We start from the raw sequence: 16,743 nt of genomic DNA, 5'->3' as shown, positions 1-16,743 counted from the left end.
CATAGGCTGGTGTGCTTCTTCCATGTGGGCTTTGTTGCTTCTGAGCTTGATGGCCGCTTGATTACCTTCAAGCCTTTAAGACCAAAGATGCTATACTTTTTGATGGCCGGGCACCATCAGCTTTCTTTGCTACATTTGCTTATGGACCCATTTGTCTTCAGTGATCCGTTTGACACCTTGTGATCACACAGGCTGATATGTTGTTCCATGTGGGCTTTGTTGCTTCTGAGTTAGATATAGTGTCTGGGGTCTATTGATGGTTAATTGACAAACCTTACAACAATTAAAGAAAACATACAGATGGAGAAAGTCCCTCAGTATGCATTCTTCTGGGAGGTAAGGCTTCAAGAAGTTAGGTGTGTAGTAGAAATGCAGGGCTTTACAGATCATTGGATCACAGAGGCAGCACCTAGATGATGGTCAGAGGAATGCACGTGGGCTTCCCCTTGACATTCCTCCTTCCTTTATTTTTCAAATATTCAACACTTAAGAGTATTTTTTTAAATGCTCATGATCGATACTCTGGTTTCTCTTCAAGTCATATATATCTTAAGCCTTTTAAAATGCTCATGATCACTGGCCACTTGAGAGATGTGAATCAAAACAAGAAGATACCACCTTACACCTACATTGGCTGCCAAGTTAAACAACAACAATAACAAAAAGAAAACAGAAAATAATAATGGCCGGAGCAGCTGAGGAGAGATTGGAACCCTCATACACTGTTGGTGGAACTATAAATATGTACAACAATGATGGAAAGTGATACGGAGCCACCTTAAACAACTGGGAATAGAAATCCCATAGGATCTTCTGAACATCTATCTGGTTCCCAGAAGGTTATGGATGAGAGTGAAAGCCCACAATCCATTGGCAGAGTCCCCACATGAATTAAGATCTTGATGGATCCCCTCTGACCATTGTACAGGCATGGAATAGCCTTGCTCTCAGACAGAAAGCATTATAAAAATCAATTACGGCAGAGGCAGTTAAGTTAAAATGTAACACTTTTTCATTTGATCTCCCTTGGGCCCATTTCAAAGTTGTTCCGGTTTTTAATATGTTATATGTCATCTTTCCATTGAACTTTTTTTCTCTTTTTAATTTTTTCATTGTTGTTGAGTTTTTTGTTTGTTTCTTGTTTTTGTTTTGTTACACTTTTCTGTATATCAAATATACAGCATAGGTGAATCTATAGAGACAGTTACTGGATTAATAATTGCTTAGGAAATAGAGGTTCCTAAGGGGAGGTTGGGGGGAAATGAGTCAACAACAATGAGTACAAGAAAGAAGAAAATGTTCTAAAATGCTTGTTGTGAATCATTTTAGATTGTTTTAAATTGCATTTAAATTAATTTTTTAATTGCAAAAATCTTTTAAAGGTGATTGAACTATTATAAGATATGTGAATTATATTTCAATAAAACTAGCAAAGAGATTCCATAGGATCCAGCAATCCATCTCCTGTGTATATAGCCTAAAGAAGTAAGAGTCATAACATGAACAGGCACAAGCACATTCATGTTCTTTGGAGTCCTGTTCACAATAGCAAGAAAACGGAAACAATCTAAATGCCCATCAGTAGAAGACTACATAAAGAAAGTCTGGTACAAATACACAATGGAATAGTAAGCATCATTGAAAAGCAATAATGGAACCGTAGACCATTGTATGAGACCACTGTTATAAGGAAAATAAGTATTTTTAAAAACGCACAAGAAAAAGACTTTCATATCAAAGGGAACAGACTTTTGAGGCTAGAGGCAGGGAGAGCAAGGAAGGAAAGGAAAAGCAACAGGCGAGAAATCAAGGAGTGAATGAAGGGTAAACTATTGGAGATTTGTTTACTAGCTTAAGCTCTTGAATATAAAATGGATGATGCAAATGTAAACTCCCACCTTATTTACAATTTTAAAAAAGAGAGTATCTCTTAACTCAAAAAGAAGAGAACAAAATGTAGCCACTGCTGTAAGAACTTTTCTAGAAGTCTGAGACAGTCTGAGAGTTCTCAGGGGAAACCTATAAGGGCATGCAGAAAGCAAGACAGGGCAGGACAGGAAGTTAGGCAAAAATGTGGTCTCTGGAGAAGAGTGACTTCAGCCTAAGTCCACTGAGAGTGATAATAGAGTGGCAGCAGGGGAATAGCTAGGCTGTTACAGCTTTGCCCTTGTCAGGCATTGCTATGGGAAGTCACCTGGAGGGGATACAAATGTCCCATACAACTCTGGGTGGGGTGTCTCCAACTTCCAAGAACAGTTCTCTGGAGGAGAGGAGAGGGGAGCCATTAGCACTAGCAGCAACTGGTCCAAGATTGGTGGTGGGGGTGGGTGGGTGAAGGGAACTAGGAGGGATCACTCAGCATTTGCCACAGTAATTGGTAGGTGGACACTAACTGATTACTGTATTTGTATTTTGTTCAGCTATCCAGCTTTTTTACCTTCATGTTGGAAAATTATGCAAAAGCAAATGAGAAAGAACGTGGTAAGTAGGAATGTTCAATCTTTTGGAAAAAAAAGTCATTATACATTAAGCTGTCCTCATCAAGTGATGAAAAGTCTAAAGAACCCGAGGAAATGGAAAAGACCCACCTAGCTTCCCCATGTGACACTGAACAACTGGTGAGGTCAGTGCAACTAGCCTTTCCCTTTTCTGAATGATGCGGATGAAACTGGCAGCATAAAGTTCTCACTTTTCATTTATGAGCCAGCCAGGGTGCAATATAGCACTGATGAAACACACAACATTCTCCTAATTCTTTAATGCTCCCCCACCCCTGCCCCACTATCATGACCCCAGTTCTACCTTACAAATCATGTACCTTACAAAGCATGTACATTGGTACAGATATGAACTCTCTACACACAGAATCCAGGGCAGATAAACCCCTCAGGAACAATAATGGAAGTAGTGATGCCAAGAGGGTAGGGAGAAGGGGGAGAAAAAAGGGGCCAATCAGATCGCAGTGATTTAAGTATGCCCCCCACACCCAGGGGGATGAACAACAGAAACCAAGGTGAATGGAAACAGCAGACAGTGTAAGATATGGAAATAATAATTATAATTTATCAAGCATTCACAAGGCTGGGAGGGTGAGGAAGGGAGGGAAGAAAGAGGAGCTGATACCAGGGGCTCAAATAGAAAGAAACTGCATTGAAAAGGATGATGGCAACTACGTGCCAAACGTGCACAAGCGTGATTGATACAATTGATTTATGGCTTGTTATAAGAACTGTAAGAACCCCCAATAAATGATTTTTTTAAATTTGCACTTTTCAAAAAACCAGCATTAGCGGTCATTTATTGAATACCTTCTCCAAACCATAGAGTATTAATGTACAACAGTAGCTTAGTAAAGATCATATTCCTCATCCACAAAACATTTGTGCTCAAAACTTCTCAACTATTTCATGTAGCATATTGGGGGGTGGGTTGGGATGGGGAGAATGTTACACTTAACACAGTTGGGGCCATTATCACCCGGCTGTCTCCCTCCCTCCCCCTCCTCCTTCTCTCTTTCTCTTTTTTTTCTGTTTTTCTGTCTCTCCCTCCATCCCATCCTTCTTCTCTCCCTCCCTCCCTCTCTCTCCTGCATTCTGAATCCAAGTTAGACAACATAGATGTGGTTCACAAATGGGTTTAAATTCTAATTAATCACAAATAATTACATTTTTACAGCAAATGAAGATCTGTTTGTTGTTATCTCCAAGATAGATGTTAGACTTAAAAATGTATTTCACTTTCATTTGAGCCAACCATTGATTTGCTCTAATAAAAATATGGATTGCAATGAGTATATTTTAAATAATATGATAAATGCCCTTCAGTGTGGTGAAAAAATGGTGTGTTAATGGCATGATTTGAGCTAAGTGCATTTGCATGAAACTAATTATAGCTTTTAATGATCTGTAGAAGCTTTCTGAATGGTGGAATAGCCAAACCTGAGGCGTGGGGAGTGGGTGGAAGTGGGTACATTGCCATTTTCTCTCTTTTAGATAATTGCAATTTGAAAAAATAGTTGTTTGTGCTTCATGATTTTTTTGGCAAGAATATTTTTGGTGGAAATATAATAATGATGAAATGAAACAGCACTCTTTCTGCTAATGACCTAATATTTCCATCTAGACTGTGCATCAGAATCACTTACGGAGTGTCATAGCTACAGATGGCTGGGTTCTAGCCCAGAGCTATTTACTCAGACTCTAGATTTTAAATAATATACATATAGAAAATTCCTACAGATGACTTAACAGTATTTTTTAAAAGATGTTTACCAAAGAAGGGGATTGTGGTTTTATCTTTTTATTTAAACTGTTTCTTGGAGTATGACATACATTACAGAAAAGTACACAAGTTGTAAGTGTATGGCTCAACAAATTTTCCCCAAGTAAACACAGTCATGTGATGTCCCCAGGGAACAAGGATGAAATGTCATATCCTAGCCACAGAAGCCCTTTCCTTTCCCCTTCTAGTCACTACCCAGCGCCTCTCCACTCGCCTATCTAATTCTCTGACTTCTGAAAGGTGAGTGTATGAACCCACCCAACTGCTCTGAAATTTGGAAGACAACAACTTGGCCAACTGACTGGATGAGATCCATATTTGTTCCCATTCCAAAGAAAGGTGACCAAACAGAATGCTCAAACTAAAGAATGATATCACACACAAAAGTTTGCTTTAGATCATCCAACAATCATTGCAGTAATATTTTGACAGGGAACTGCCAGAGGTTCAGGCCAGATTCAAAAAAGGATGCGGAACAAGGGATATCATTGCTGATGTCAAATGGATCTTGGCTGAAAGCAGAGAATACTAGAAAGATGTTTACCTGTGTTTCATTGACTATGCAAAGACATTTGACTGCATGGACCATAATAAACTCTTGGTAACCTTGAGACGAATGGGAATTCCAGAACACTCAATTGTGCGCATTCAGAACTTGTACATGCACGAAGAGGCAGTTGCGAGAACATAACAAGGGAATGCTGCATGGTTTTAAATCAGGAAAGGTGTACGTCGGTGTTGTATCCTCTCACCATACTTGTTCAATCTATATGCTGAGCAAATCATCAGAGCAGCTGGATTATATGAAGAAGAGTTTGACATAAGGATTGGAGGAAGGCTTAATAACAACCTGACATATGCAGATGACACAACCTTCCTTGCTGAAAGTAAGGAGGACTTGAAGCACTTGCTGATGAAGATCAAGAATTATAGCCTTCAGTATGGATTACAACTCAATGTAAGGACGACCCAAATCCTCACAACTGGATCATAGGTAACATCATGATAAATGGAGAAAAGGTTGAAATTGTCAAGGATTTTATCTTACTTGGATCTATAATCAATTCTCAAGGAAGCAGTAGTCAAGAGATCAAAAGATGTATTGCATTAGGAAATCTGATGCACAAGACCTCTTTAGAGTATTGAAGAACAAGGATGTTATTCTGAGGACTAAGATGTTCAACACTAAGGACTCAAGCCATAGTGTTCTCTATTGCATCATATGCATGTGAAAGTTGGACATTGAATAAAGAAGACTGTAGAATAATCGATGCATTTGAATTGTGGTGCTGGAAATGAATATTGAAAGTACCATGGATGGCTAAAATGACAAACCAATCTGTATTAGAAAAAGTAAGACTAGAGTACTCCTTAGAGGCAAGGATGGCAAGACTTCTTACATACTTTGGACATGTTGTCAGGAGAGACCAGTCGCTGGAGAAGATCATGTTTGGTAAAATGGAGTGGCAACAAAAATGAGGAAGGCCCTTAAAAAAATGGATTGATACAGTAGCTGCATCAGTGTCAGGCCTAGGAACAATTGTGAGGATGGGGCATGACCGTGTAGTGTTTCATTTTGTGGTGCATAGGGTCACTATGGATCAGAGCTGACATGATGGCATCTATCAACAACAGCTTCTCTGAAGGATAGAGACCTGGTAATCTGCTTCCATGAAGATGAAAACCCACTGCCATCGATGTTATTCTGACTCATAGTGATCCTGTATAGGGTTTCTGGGGCTTTAAATCTTTATGGAAGCAAATAGCCTCTCTTTCTCGAATGGAGTGGTTAGTGAGTTTGAACCTCTGACCTTGAGGTTAGAAGTCCAACAATTACTCAGCAGTGCCACCAGATTTCCTTTCCATAAAGATTTCAACCTAGAAAATCTTAAAGAAAAATATTTTATGGAAATCTTACTCTGTCACCTGTAGTCACTGTGAGTTGAAATAGACTCATTGGCACCCGACAACAATAACAACACAACACAACTTAGGCTTATTTTACTTGTGTTTGAACTTCTTTGTATAATTGGAAGCATATGCTATATAGCCCTTTCGAGTCTGGTTTCTTTGGCTCAACTTTATAATTGTCAGAGTCATCCATGTTGTCAGAATTTGGCCATTCTTGTTGCTGATTAGTATTCCAATTTTAAAAAGATACCATCATTTATCCATTCTATTGTTAATGGACATTTGGGTTGTTTCCAGTTGAGCAATTTAAATCGTGCTGCTATGTACATTCTTGTACTTGTTCTTTCTGATGAACACATGTACCCATTTCTTTTGCTGTGTACTGATTTCTCAGTTATCTATTACTGCATAGTTAACCGAATTTGGTGAGTTAAGACAAGAGCTGTTTTCTTGCTTGTTATTCTGTGTGTCAGAAATTTGAACAGGACTGGTCAGGATGGCTTTTTTCTGCCCTATGTGGAGTCAATTGAACTGATCCCAAATGGTCTTTACTCACATTTCTGAAACAATGATGTTGTCTCAACTTGGACTCCTAAGTTCTGTTCATGTAGCCTGTCTGTGCAGCAGGGTGTCTTTACACAGCAGCTGGGTCCCAAGATGCCGAAGGCAGAAACTGCAAAAACTCTTTAAGTCACTGAGGTTGTATATTCCATTGGTCAAAGCAAAGCACAAGGCTAGCTGCAGATTCAAAAGGGTTAAAAATCCATTTCTTGATGGGAAAGGTGCCAGCATTACATTGGGAAGGGATCTGGACCCAAAGAGGCATGATTCATTGGAGGCTGTTATTGTAAACATGTCCCAAAACTCAGGAATGGAATTTCCGGCGTATCAGATATACATATTCAGTTTTATTGGATACTGAGCTCTACAAAATTGTTGTGCCAATTTACACTCCCACCAGTGTATGAAAGTTTTAGCTGTTCCATATCTTCAACAACACTTGGACTTGCCAGTCTTTTTCATTTTAGTCATTCTGGCAGGTATGTAATGGTATCATATTTTTAATTTAATTTACATTCCACAGATAAACAATGGGGAGGAGCCCTGGTGGTATAGTGGTTACAGGTTAGGCTGTTAACTGCAAAGTCCATAGTTTGAAACCACCAGCCTCTCTGTTGGAGAAAGACAGGGCTTTCTACTCCATAAAGAGTTTACAGTCTCAGAAACTCACAAGTTCAGCTCTACCTTGTCTTATAAGGTTGCTATAAATCAGCATCAACTGCATGGCAGAGAGATAAGCAGTGAAGTAGCTCACCTTTTCATGTTTATTGGCATGGATATCCATTTGTTGAATTGCTGAGCAGGCCTTTATCCATTTTTCTATTGGGTCATCTGCCTATTTCTCATGAATTTGTAGGAATACTCAATAAATATCTTTGTAGCATTTGTAGCATTCTCAATAAATATCTTTGTTATATAGGTATGTTGCAAATATCTTCTCACACTCTTTGGCTCCTCCCTCCCCACAACCCCATCTTTAGATGGTATCTTTGGATGTACAGATGTTCTTCCTAGTTTATGGTGTTTTCTGTATTCTGTTTAAGAAATCTTTACTTGCTATGAAAAATATGCATATTCCTACTCATTTGTACAAGAAATAATACAAGAAAGATAAGCCAGACACTAAGCACATTGTTTTCCTACGGAGAATAGGTACAGCGAGGGCAGAAAAACTGGGGGAAGGGGAACTAGGTCGAAGTAATGAGGCAACAGGAAGTATGGCACTTCTTTATGAATCTCTTTTGTGTATTGTCTGACTCTGGAATCCTGATAACATTTTACATACACAATAAAAATAACTAAATGATTAAAACTGGAAAATATGTGTGTGCAATCTCAAAATGAAATTCAAACTATGGAAAGTGAAACTAAGTGTATTACAAATGAATAATAGAACCACCTGAAGGAAGTAGGGAAGAAACCACATAATCCAAGTAATTTTGGAAAAGCATTTGTCTCCATAGTGCCTAGGGGAGGTTTTATTTTTATGTAGCCTGCTTAGGGTTTGCTGAACAGAGCTCTGGTGGTGTAGTGGTTATGAGTTGGGCTCCTAACCCCAGGAGCAGCAGTTTGAAACCACCAAGTGCTCTGCAGCATAAGGAAGGAACTTTCTACTCATAAAGAGTTACAGTCTCACAGACTCAAAGGAGCCATTCTACTCTGCCCTATAGGGTCAGTATGAGTTGGAACCAACTCAGTGACAGTGAATTTTTGTTTGTTTTTGAAGAGTTTGCTGAGCTTCTTGGATTTCCAAGTTTATGTTATTCATCAAGCTTGGGAAATTTTATCCATTAATTATTTAAAACAGCTTTCTTATTATGTCTAAACATCTTTTTTTTAAAAACCAACTCTTTCCCATTGGTTTTAAACTAAGAAAGCCCTAAAATATTTAAAAGGTATATCTCCATGCCTGTGTTTCTAGATTTTCAGAAATGGGTTTTTTTTTACTTAAATTTTTTAACACTTTATCAACTTTGAATGTTGTATATTAAATGAGAAAAGAAAATATTCATGCAAAAAGGGTGAAAATTATTTACAAATCAGAGCTACAAAGAAAAGTTCTAAGGAGTTAGCCAACTTTTCCTACACCAGAATATATTTGATAGTGTATTTTTTCCCTCCTGATTTTTAGTACCTCCTTCATAATATATTTATTTAAAATATATCTGTCTCCTTAGTGCAGTAGGCAGTGCGTCAGTCTCATAAAATATATAATAGAGTATATTTCTGGGCTGTCCATTCTCTCATAAACCTCTTTCTTATAGAGCCCTAAAATCACATAGGTTCTGTTATTGTAAGGTGACAGAAAAAGATCTCTAGATTATTACTTTAGGTTGCTTTGTGATAGTTAGGGAAGCTTGTTCTTTGGTGGAAGGATTCCAGGCAACCCTCACTAGGTGTGTTTTCATTGAAGTGCTGTGATGTGTGATGGGTGGTTTCTTTGAGGCTCAAAGGTCATTTAACACTCCCAGGTATCAGTGCCAGATTAGTGGTTTTAATTCTTTAGATTCCACATATATTCCACTTCGGCCTCCACGCACAGGTTGAAACCAAAGCTGCTATATCAAAATTCCAAGGCCATCGAGTTGATTCCAACTTCTAGTGACTCTGTATATGGTTTCTGAGGCTGTAAATCTTACTCCCAAAGAGTGGCCGATTAGCAGTCCAACACTTACCTGACAGTGCCACCAAAGTGCCATATCCAAAAACGGAACTGACTGTCATCAAGTTCATTCCTACTCATAGCGATCGTATAGGATAGAGTAGAAGCCCCCAGTGACATTGTGGGTTTCCAGGGCCGTAAATCTTTACCAAACAGAAAACCTCATTTTATCCTGCAGAGTTGCCGTGTATTAGACCTACTGACCTTGCAGTTAGCAACCCAGCACATAACCACTATGCCACCAGAGCCCCTACCAAAGTGGCATAGGTAGGTTTAAAGAGTGGAGGGGCTGGGGAGTGATTAGAGATTGCGCTCTTTTGACTATTCTTATTTTGCTTCCCAGATCATGGAAACCAGTGTACTGAATCAGGTGTTTAAGATTTCATCAACTGTAGAACATGTAGTACATCTTCTTGTTGCTATAGTAAATTAATTATTTTTCCAAATGGAAGCCCTGGTGATGCAGTGGTTAATGGCTCAGCTGCTAATCTGAAGGTTGGTGGTTTAAACGAACCAACCATTGTAAGGGAGACAGTAGCGGCAGTCTGCTTCTAAAGAGATTTACAGACTTGGAAACCCTGTGCTCTTTCCTGTGGAGACGTTGTGAGTCAGAATCTACTCAGCAGCAGGGGGATCATCCCACTGAATGTTACTAATATTTATCACATTTAAAAAAATTATGTCTATTCTGTGCTGTGCTAACGAGGTAATTCAAAAGGTTGTTGTTGGTAGGGTTCCCTCTAGTCAGTTCCCACTCACAGTCAAAAAGTTCAGCTACCAATTATAAAAACCTTTATTAAATAAAAATATCAATATGTGAAGCTACTGTTTCTCAACATCTCCTCCATCAAGGTCTTTACACTTCTGAAGGCGGTGTTTCCCTCTCTCTAACCCTGCCTCGAAGAATACTGTGCTCTTCAATTTGCACAACACCCAAACAGCAGTTTTAGTATCCGCAAATCACATTCCTTTTTGATATTCTTTGAGTTTTGAGAACAAAAAACGTTTGAATGGATAATATCAGGGATGGAGTAAAGTTTTCCAATGAAATTAACCTAGAACAGTCCTTACTACCTTAAAAAAATGATTAAGTGTATTTCCAAGCTATTCCTCGGCACAGCTTTCTTAGCTTTTTCCCCTCGCCAGTGCAGTTTTCAGTTTTCTTAATACTTCTTCCTAATAAGCTCCAGTGACCATCTTGTGTCCTTCGAGAAACTCAATCAAGATTACCCCTTTGACATCCCAAAAGTCAGTCTCTAGAACTTCCTAAACTGATCTTGACTTGAATTGGATGAGCAGACACCCACCTTGAAGGCCAGTGTTTTGATTGGATGCTTTTTGGAAGGCACCTTTACGATACGAAGAAAAGTGTAGTACTGACAGTTTGCAGCCATACCCTTTTTGCAGCGGCATATTTAAATGTATTTTGTTTGGAATAAATTCTTGCATGTATGAACTGGAACCCCAGTACCAATACTTTTCTTTCTTTTACTTTTAATTATGAATTGAGTGAAGGCTTACAGGGTAGACCATCATTTTTACATTCAACAACTCATACATTTTGTCTCATCTCATTCATTGCAATATCTTCAATGTAATAATATCATGCATCCTACTTCCTCCCTGTGTTTCTGGTTTCCATTTTTCTTCTTTCTTGATTGTTTGGCTGAAAATTGAGCCACAGGAGTGAATTGGGTTCCAGACTTGAAGGGTGACTAAGGGCAACTGTTTCAGGAGTTCTACCGGTTTTTAATCTGACCAATAAGCCTGACATTGTTTATGATTTTGAGTTTTGTTCTATATTTTTCTCCCACTCTATCTAGGAACGTCTAATGTGATCCCTTTCAGAGCAAGTAGCAGTAGTTGCAGGCACCAGGTCTCAAGGTTGTGGGGACTGCCGTTCAATTGGCCCATTAGTCCATTGAACTAATTGTTTCCATGGCATCTTCAATTTCCATCACTCTTCTTTCCTCCTGGCAGGGAGAGACTAATAGTTATACCTTAAATGGCTACTCATGAGTTGAAGACCATACTCACTACTCATCAAAGTAGGATGTAGGACATAGTCTTTGACTTACCCTTGTACTTCGTTGTTATTAGTTGTTCTCAAGTAGATTCCAACTCATGTAATTAGAGTAGAGGGTTTGGGGGTCAATTTTGATGAAAGCATATTGCCCTGCTTTTCTTCTGCTGGATAGGTTTGAGCATTCAATCTTTAGGTTAGAAGTCAAGCACAAATCATTTGTGCTATGTAGGGATCATATTGTGGTTTTATTGAAAAATAATATTAATAAAATTAGTATTATGGCTGATAGCATTACTGTTGATATTTATTAAATGTTAGCATGTGCCATGCTTTTAAGTGCTTTAAATACGTTGCTTCATTTAGTGTTTATTGCAGATCAATGGGATATGGGTTTTAGCATCACATTTGGCAGATAAGGAGGCTGACACTTGAAGGATAACATACCAAAGGTGTCATCTCATTAGTGATAAGGCTGGGATCCAAATCCGATATGATTAAGTTCTGTATTTTATTTAATTTGGTTATTAATTCAGGGAGGTTTGAATATTTTTTTGAGTATAGGTATTCAATTGCATTAGCCACAAGCAACTTCATTTTTATATCTTTCTATCTAATAGTTAAAGAGCCCTATAGCGCTGTGGGTACCTGGTCAGCGGTTCAAACCCACCAGCTGCTCCAAGGGAGGAAAAGATGTATAGTCTCTGAAACCCTATATAGGGTCATTTTTGTTAGAATCGACTTGCATACAGTGGCTTATCAGTAGTTACTGTTCTTATTTTAGTTCCACATCTTATTGCATTGGCCAGAAATGTAAGAACAATATTAAAGTGAAACAATGAAAGTGAACATCGTGCTTTCTTTCGGATTTCATGAAAAAAACACACACACCCTATTGTTGATTTAAATATTTTATTATATTAAGTGAGTATCCTAAAAAACAGTTGGATTTTATTAAATTTCATTTTTGGCATCTATTGAGTATAATATAGGGAGGACACCAATGGTTTTGATCCAGATTCATAAGTGAGAGATGAAATAATTATATATATAGCTCCATTGTTGCTGTTCTTTTTCAAGCAATAGCTGAAGCTTGTTTTCAAAGTGATATGTGGGTGGTAGAGGCAGAAATTGTGTGTGTGTGTGTGTGTGTGTGTGTGTGTGTGTGTTTTACTTAAGGGCTTAAAAATTTTCCGTGTCCAGATTTTATGGCCATACTGGGTAAAAGAAAAGACTGTGTAGGGGTATTTTTAAAGGTATTTTCTTTAGAACAACTTGCAAAAAGCTATCATTTGGTTTAATTCAAGATTGTATTATATTTAATTAGTTTAGATTCATGCTGACAGAATGGTAAGTCAAATAGGTAAGGATAAATTTTAATTTCATGTTGCACAAAGCTTTACATGTTGTTTGTATTCACTAAACTGTTATTATTAGTTATCATAATTATACTCCACAAGAGCAGTACATGCAATAGAATGTTAAAACTTTTTATTGTTTTTATACATGACATGCATTATGTACCGGAAGAGGCTCTCTGTTATTCTTTTTTTATGTGGCAAAGCCAGTTAAAGGATTATAACTTGATGTTGACTGGTATTTCATATTGAGTAAGTTGTGACTAATAATTCAAGTAGGGAAATGGTGCTTTTTTGAATAGAGATCGTCCCTGATGTCTGCTGTAAGTCAGCTCTAACTTTTGAGTATTCATTATTATTGTTTTTTATTTATCAGTATCTTAAAAAATCCGATATTTATCTTTGATGGTTGGAAATATTACATATAAATTTACAGATATATTTTAACACATATATACATACATAAAAATACACAAATCATTAAAATTTAATATGACCAAGGAAAAGAGTTGGATGATGTTGGCAAATTGCCACTTTCAGTAATAACTCCACTTATGGAAAGCTCTAATTTCTCTAGATTATCTCTGGGAATAAGGGTGGATTTTTTATTTTTTTAATTACTGAGAGCTTTCCATGTGGTTTTTTTCTTTTATTCTTCATATATTTCATGGTACCATCTCACTGCTCCTCAAATCTGCCTATTGACTTTAGCGAAGGGATCAACATTAGAATCCATATTTTCAAACAACCGAAGCCTTTAGTTTAGAAAACATTTTTTTAATCATTTTATTGGGGGCTCATACAACTCTTATCACAATCCATACATACATCAGTTATGTTAAGCACATCTGTACATTCGTTACCCTCATTGTTCTCAAAACATTTGCTCTCCACGTAAGCCCCTGGCATCATCTCCTCATTTTTCCCCCTCCCTACCCGCTCCCCCCTCCCTCCTGAACCCTTGATAATTTATAAAGTATTATTTTGTCATATCTTACACTGTCCGAGGTCTCCCTTCACCCACTTAGAAAACAATTTTTATGACAATGTTTTGGACAGTAATTCATAAAACTTGATCAGCTGCAAATGAACATCTGAGAATAACATCAGCAAATGACCTGCTGCAACATTGTTTGTAGTGCATAATACTAAAGATAAGATGTACCACCCCACCCCCCAAAAAAGGTACAGTTCATCCTAATTTAAATATGTCATATATCAAGGATTATTTTATCAAGCCAATAGAAGTATGAGCTTCTGGTTTAAAGAAAAACAGCCAATATTTTATTTCATTCTTAAATAACCAGCCTGATTTTTCATAACTGGAAGTGAGGAGACAGGTTTGATGTTTCAACTGGCCAGGAGAAAAGGGAATGTCATCAGTGAAGGCAATAGCTGGGGAAATAAATTTCATTTTATGTTTATACTTCACATAGTTGGGATCACTCAAGAAATTACCTAAAAGTATATAAGTAATACTTTATATGACAGCTACATATTCTCCTATAATAATGGTATTATATGTAACCGTCATATAAGGTGTTATATGACAGTTACATGTTTTTATATAGTAATTAAAGATTGGAACCCTGGAGGCAGCTTTTCTAGGATTGAGGTCTATATCTATCACTTGCATGCTGTGTCCCATGTTGCTCATTTGTAGAAAGAAGATAATAATGTTTGCTTCATATAATAGCTTGAGCATTACATATATATGTTTATATATATATATATATAAACATGTAAAGAGCATAGATGGATTAAAAGAATGGCTGCAACAATGGACTCAAAAATAGCAATGATTATGAGGGTGGTTCAGGATGAGGCAGCATTTTGTTCTTTTATATACAGAATCACTATGAGTCTGAACCAACTCCACAACAACAAATATCATATAACAGTGCCTGGCACATAGTAAGCATTCAATAAGTGCCTACTTTCTTCATTATCCATATCATTGCGACGCCAGGATAAAGATGTAGTTTGGGGTTCAACTTGGGCAGGGATTGCTGAATTTTAAAGGATAAGATGAAATTATCCAAGGAAAGAAAAAGAGTAGCCCAGGGAGATGGAATGGAGAACATAAAGATTGAAATCTGTAATTAGATTTATGAAGATACTCTGCATTTCTAGTTGTCAAACATAAATGGGACTGAGCTATTCTTAAATTTCCAACCAAATCCAAATGAGAAAAATGACCACTGCTGGACAACATGGAAAGCAGGCATTATTACACCTAAATTGAACTAAATTAAACTTCCTATCAACCAAACATCTTCAACTACCTCCCCCCAAATTTGGGGGTATACAAGTTAGAAAACATTTTAAAACAACCAAATATCATGGCCTACTTTAGAGATTTTGTTTTCTAGTTCTTAATGGCAATCTCTGATAACTAGATCACAAAATAATGTGTTCTGTTCATATTTACTAATATCATAGCTTCCACACACACCCACTCTATTAAAAAAAAAAAAAGACAGAAACTGTTTGCAGAGAACTTTGATTAGTCTTTGCTAGCAATTCGGTGATAAGGAGTTAAAAAGTATGTCCATCATTCCCTGTGTCCAATTTCCCTTACCACAATAAAACTGTGTATTATACAACTACAACACCTCAGTGGCATATATTAATAAACCAAAAGCTAAACCGACCGTTGTTGAGATGATTGTAACTCATAGTGACCCTATAGGATAGAGTAGAACTACCCCACATGGTTTCCAAGGTTGTCAATCTTTATAGAAGCATACTACCACCTCTTTATCAGCCTAGTGCTTGTAACCACAGTGCTACCAAGGCTCCTGCATATAATAATAAATCACAAGTCTATAGATTATCTGAACATATCTGCTCAATTTGGCAGGCTTGCCTGGATGTCCTGCTGTCTGGTGATCTACGATGGTCTTGGGTAGGGTCACTTGGTTCTGCTGCACATGGTGTCTGGCTCTCAGTAGGCTAGCCTGGACATCACAGTTCCAAGACAATAGTGCATGAAAGTATGCAAGGCTTCGTGAGGCCTAGTCTTCGAACTGGTACATGTTACTCCCACCACATTCTTTGGGCCAACACAAATTACAAGCCCTGCTCAGATTCGTGGGGAGAGAAAAGAAACACTTGATGAAGGTCACTTCAAACTCACTTTAAAAAGAGCCTGGCTAGAGGCCGGGATAAAGAACTGGGGTCATCCTTGACATTAATCTACTACATCTCCTTTCCTATTTCTCCACCTGAATTGGCCAGCTTTCTGTTTGGGGTCCCTCTGTTTCTTAGACAAGCCAGCAAGGAAGACTCAGGGCCTCTGCCCCCTCAAATGAGCAATGCAGGCAAGACATTCTGTGGAAATGCCTCTGTGAGAGAGAGACCCTTTGAGTATATCTATATATTTACCTGTGATTTATCATTAGACTTTATCTGCTTTGTTACCACAAAAAAAGAAAATCATGTCAGAAATTTTGTTTTTATGTGAATAGGGAAATCAATTACAGCTAAGTTAAAACCTCTGAGGTGTTTAACAGGGAAAGTTGAATGGCTGTTGCAGTTTGATTTTCTGTAGATCCTGCAAATATCAGCAGGCATTTGAGCCAAATGCAACCCATTGCTATGTTTTCAGCTCAATTTGTAGAAACCTGAGATGTAAGAGTGGGCAAGACTTTTTGAATCGGAGCTTCAGAGAATCCAAAAATCTTCATGGACCAGTTTTCCTTGTACTTTTCCTTCTCCTCCCCACTAACTATGCAATCAGTGCTTTGGTAAAATGTCAATACAGCAAGGGATGATGGCAATCTATGTGAATGCACCTCCTGGTCTCAGAACCCACCATTTCTCATAGTTGTGTTTGCATTAGCTTGATGTTCTTTTTTTAAAATCATTTTATTAGGGGCTCATACAACTCTTATCACAATCCATACATACATCAATTGTGTAAAGCGCATTTGTACATTCATTGC

The 16,743-nt window shown here is 37.8% G+C and overlaps 1 protein-coding gene across 1 annotated transcript in view; it reads left to right on the top strand.

The window, feature by feature from the left end:
- Positions 1–16,743, top strand: part of PPEF1 (protein phosphatase with EF-hand domain 1) — a 155,147-nt gene that overhangs the window by 67,144 nt on the left and 71,260 nt on the right. Inside the window, exon 6 of the mRNA XM_013006490.3 lies at positions 2,421–2,481. Within this exon, the coding sequence (XP_012861944.2) occupies positions 2,421–2,481 (61 nt within the window). The remainder of the gene's footprint in view (positions 1–2,420; positions 2,482–16,743) is intronic.

This window comes from Echinops telfairi, unplaced genomic scaffold, assembly GCF_000313985.2.
Source record: "Echinops telfairi isolate 266 unplaced genomic scaffold, ASM31398v2 ScPeMD7_53;HRSCAF=182, whole genome shotgun sequence".
Taxonomy (NCBI): domain Eukaryota; kingdom Metazoa; phylum Chordata; class Mammalia; order Afrosoricida; family Tenrecidae; genus Echinops; species Echinops telfairi.
This window is presented reverse-complemented; position numbering and strand designations above follow the sequence as displayed.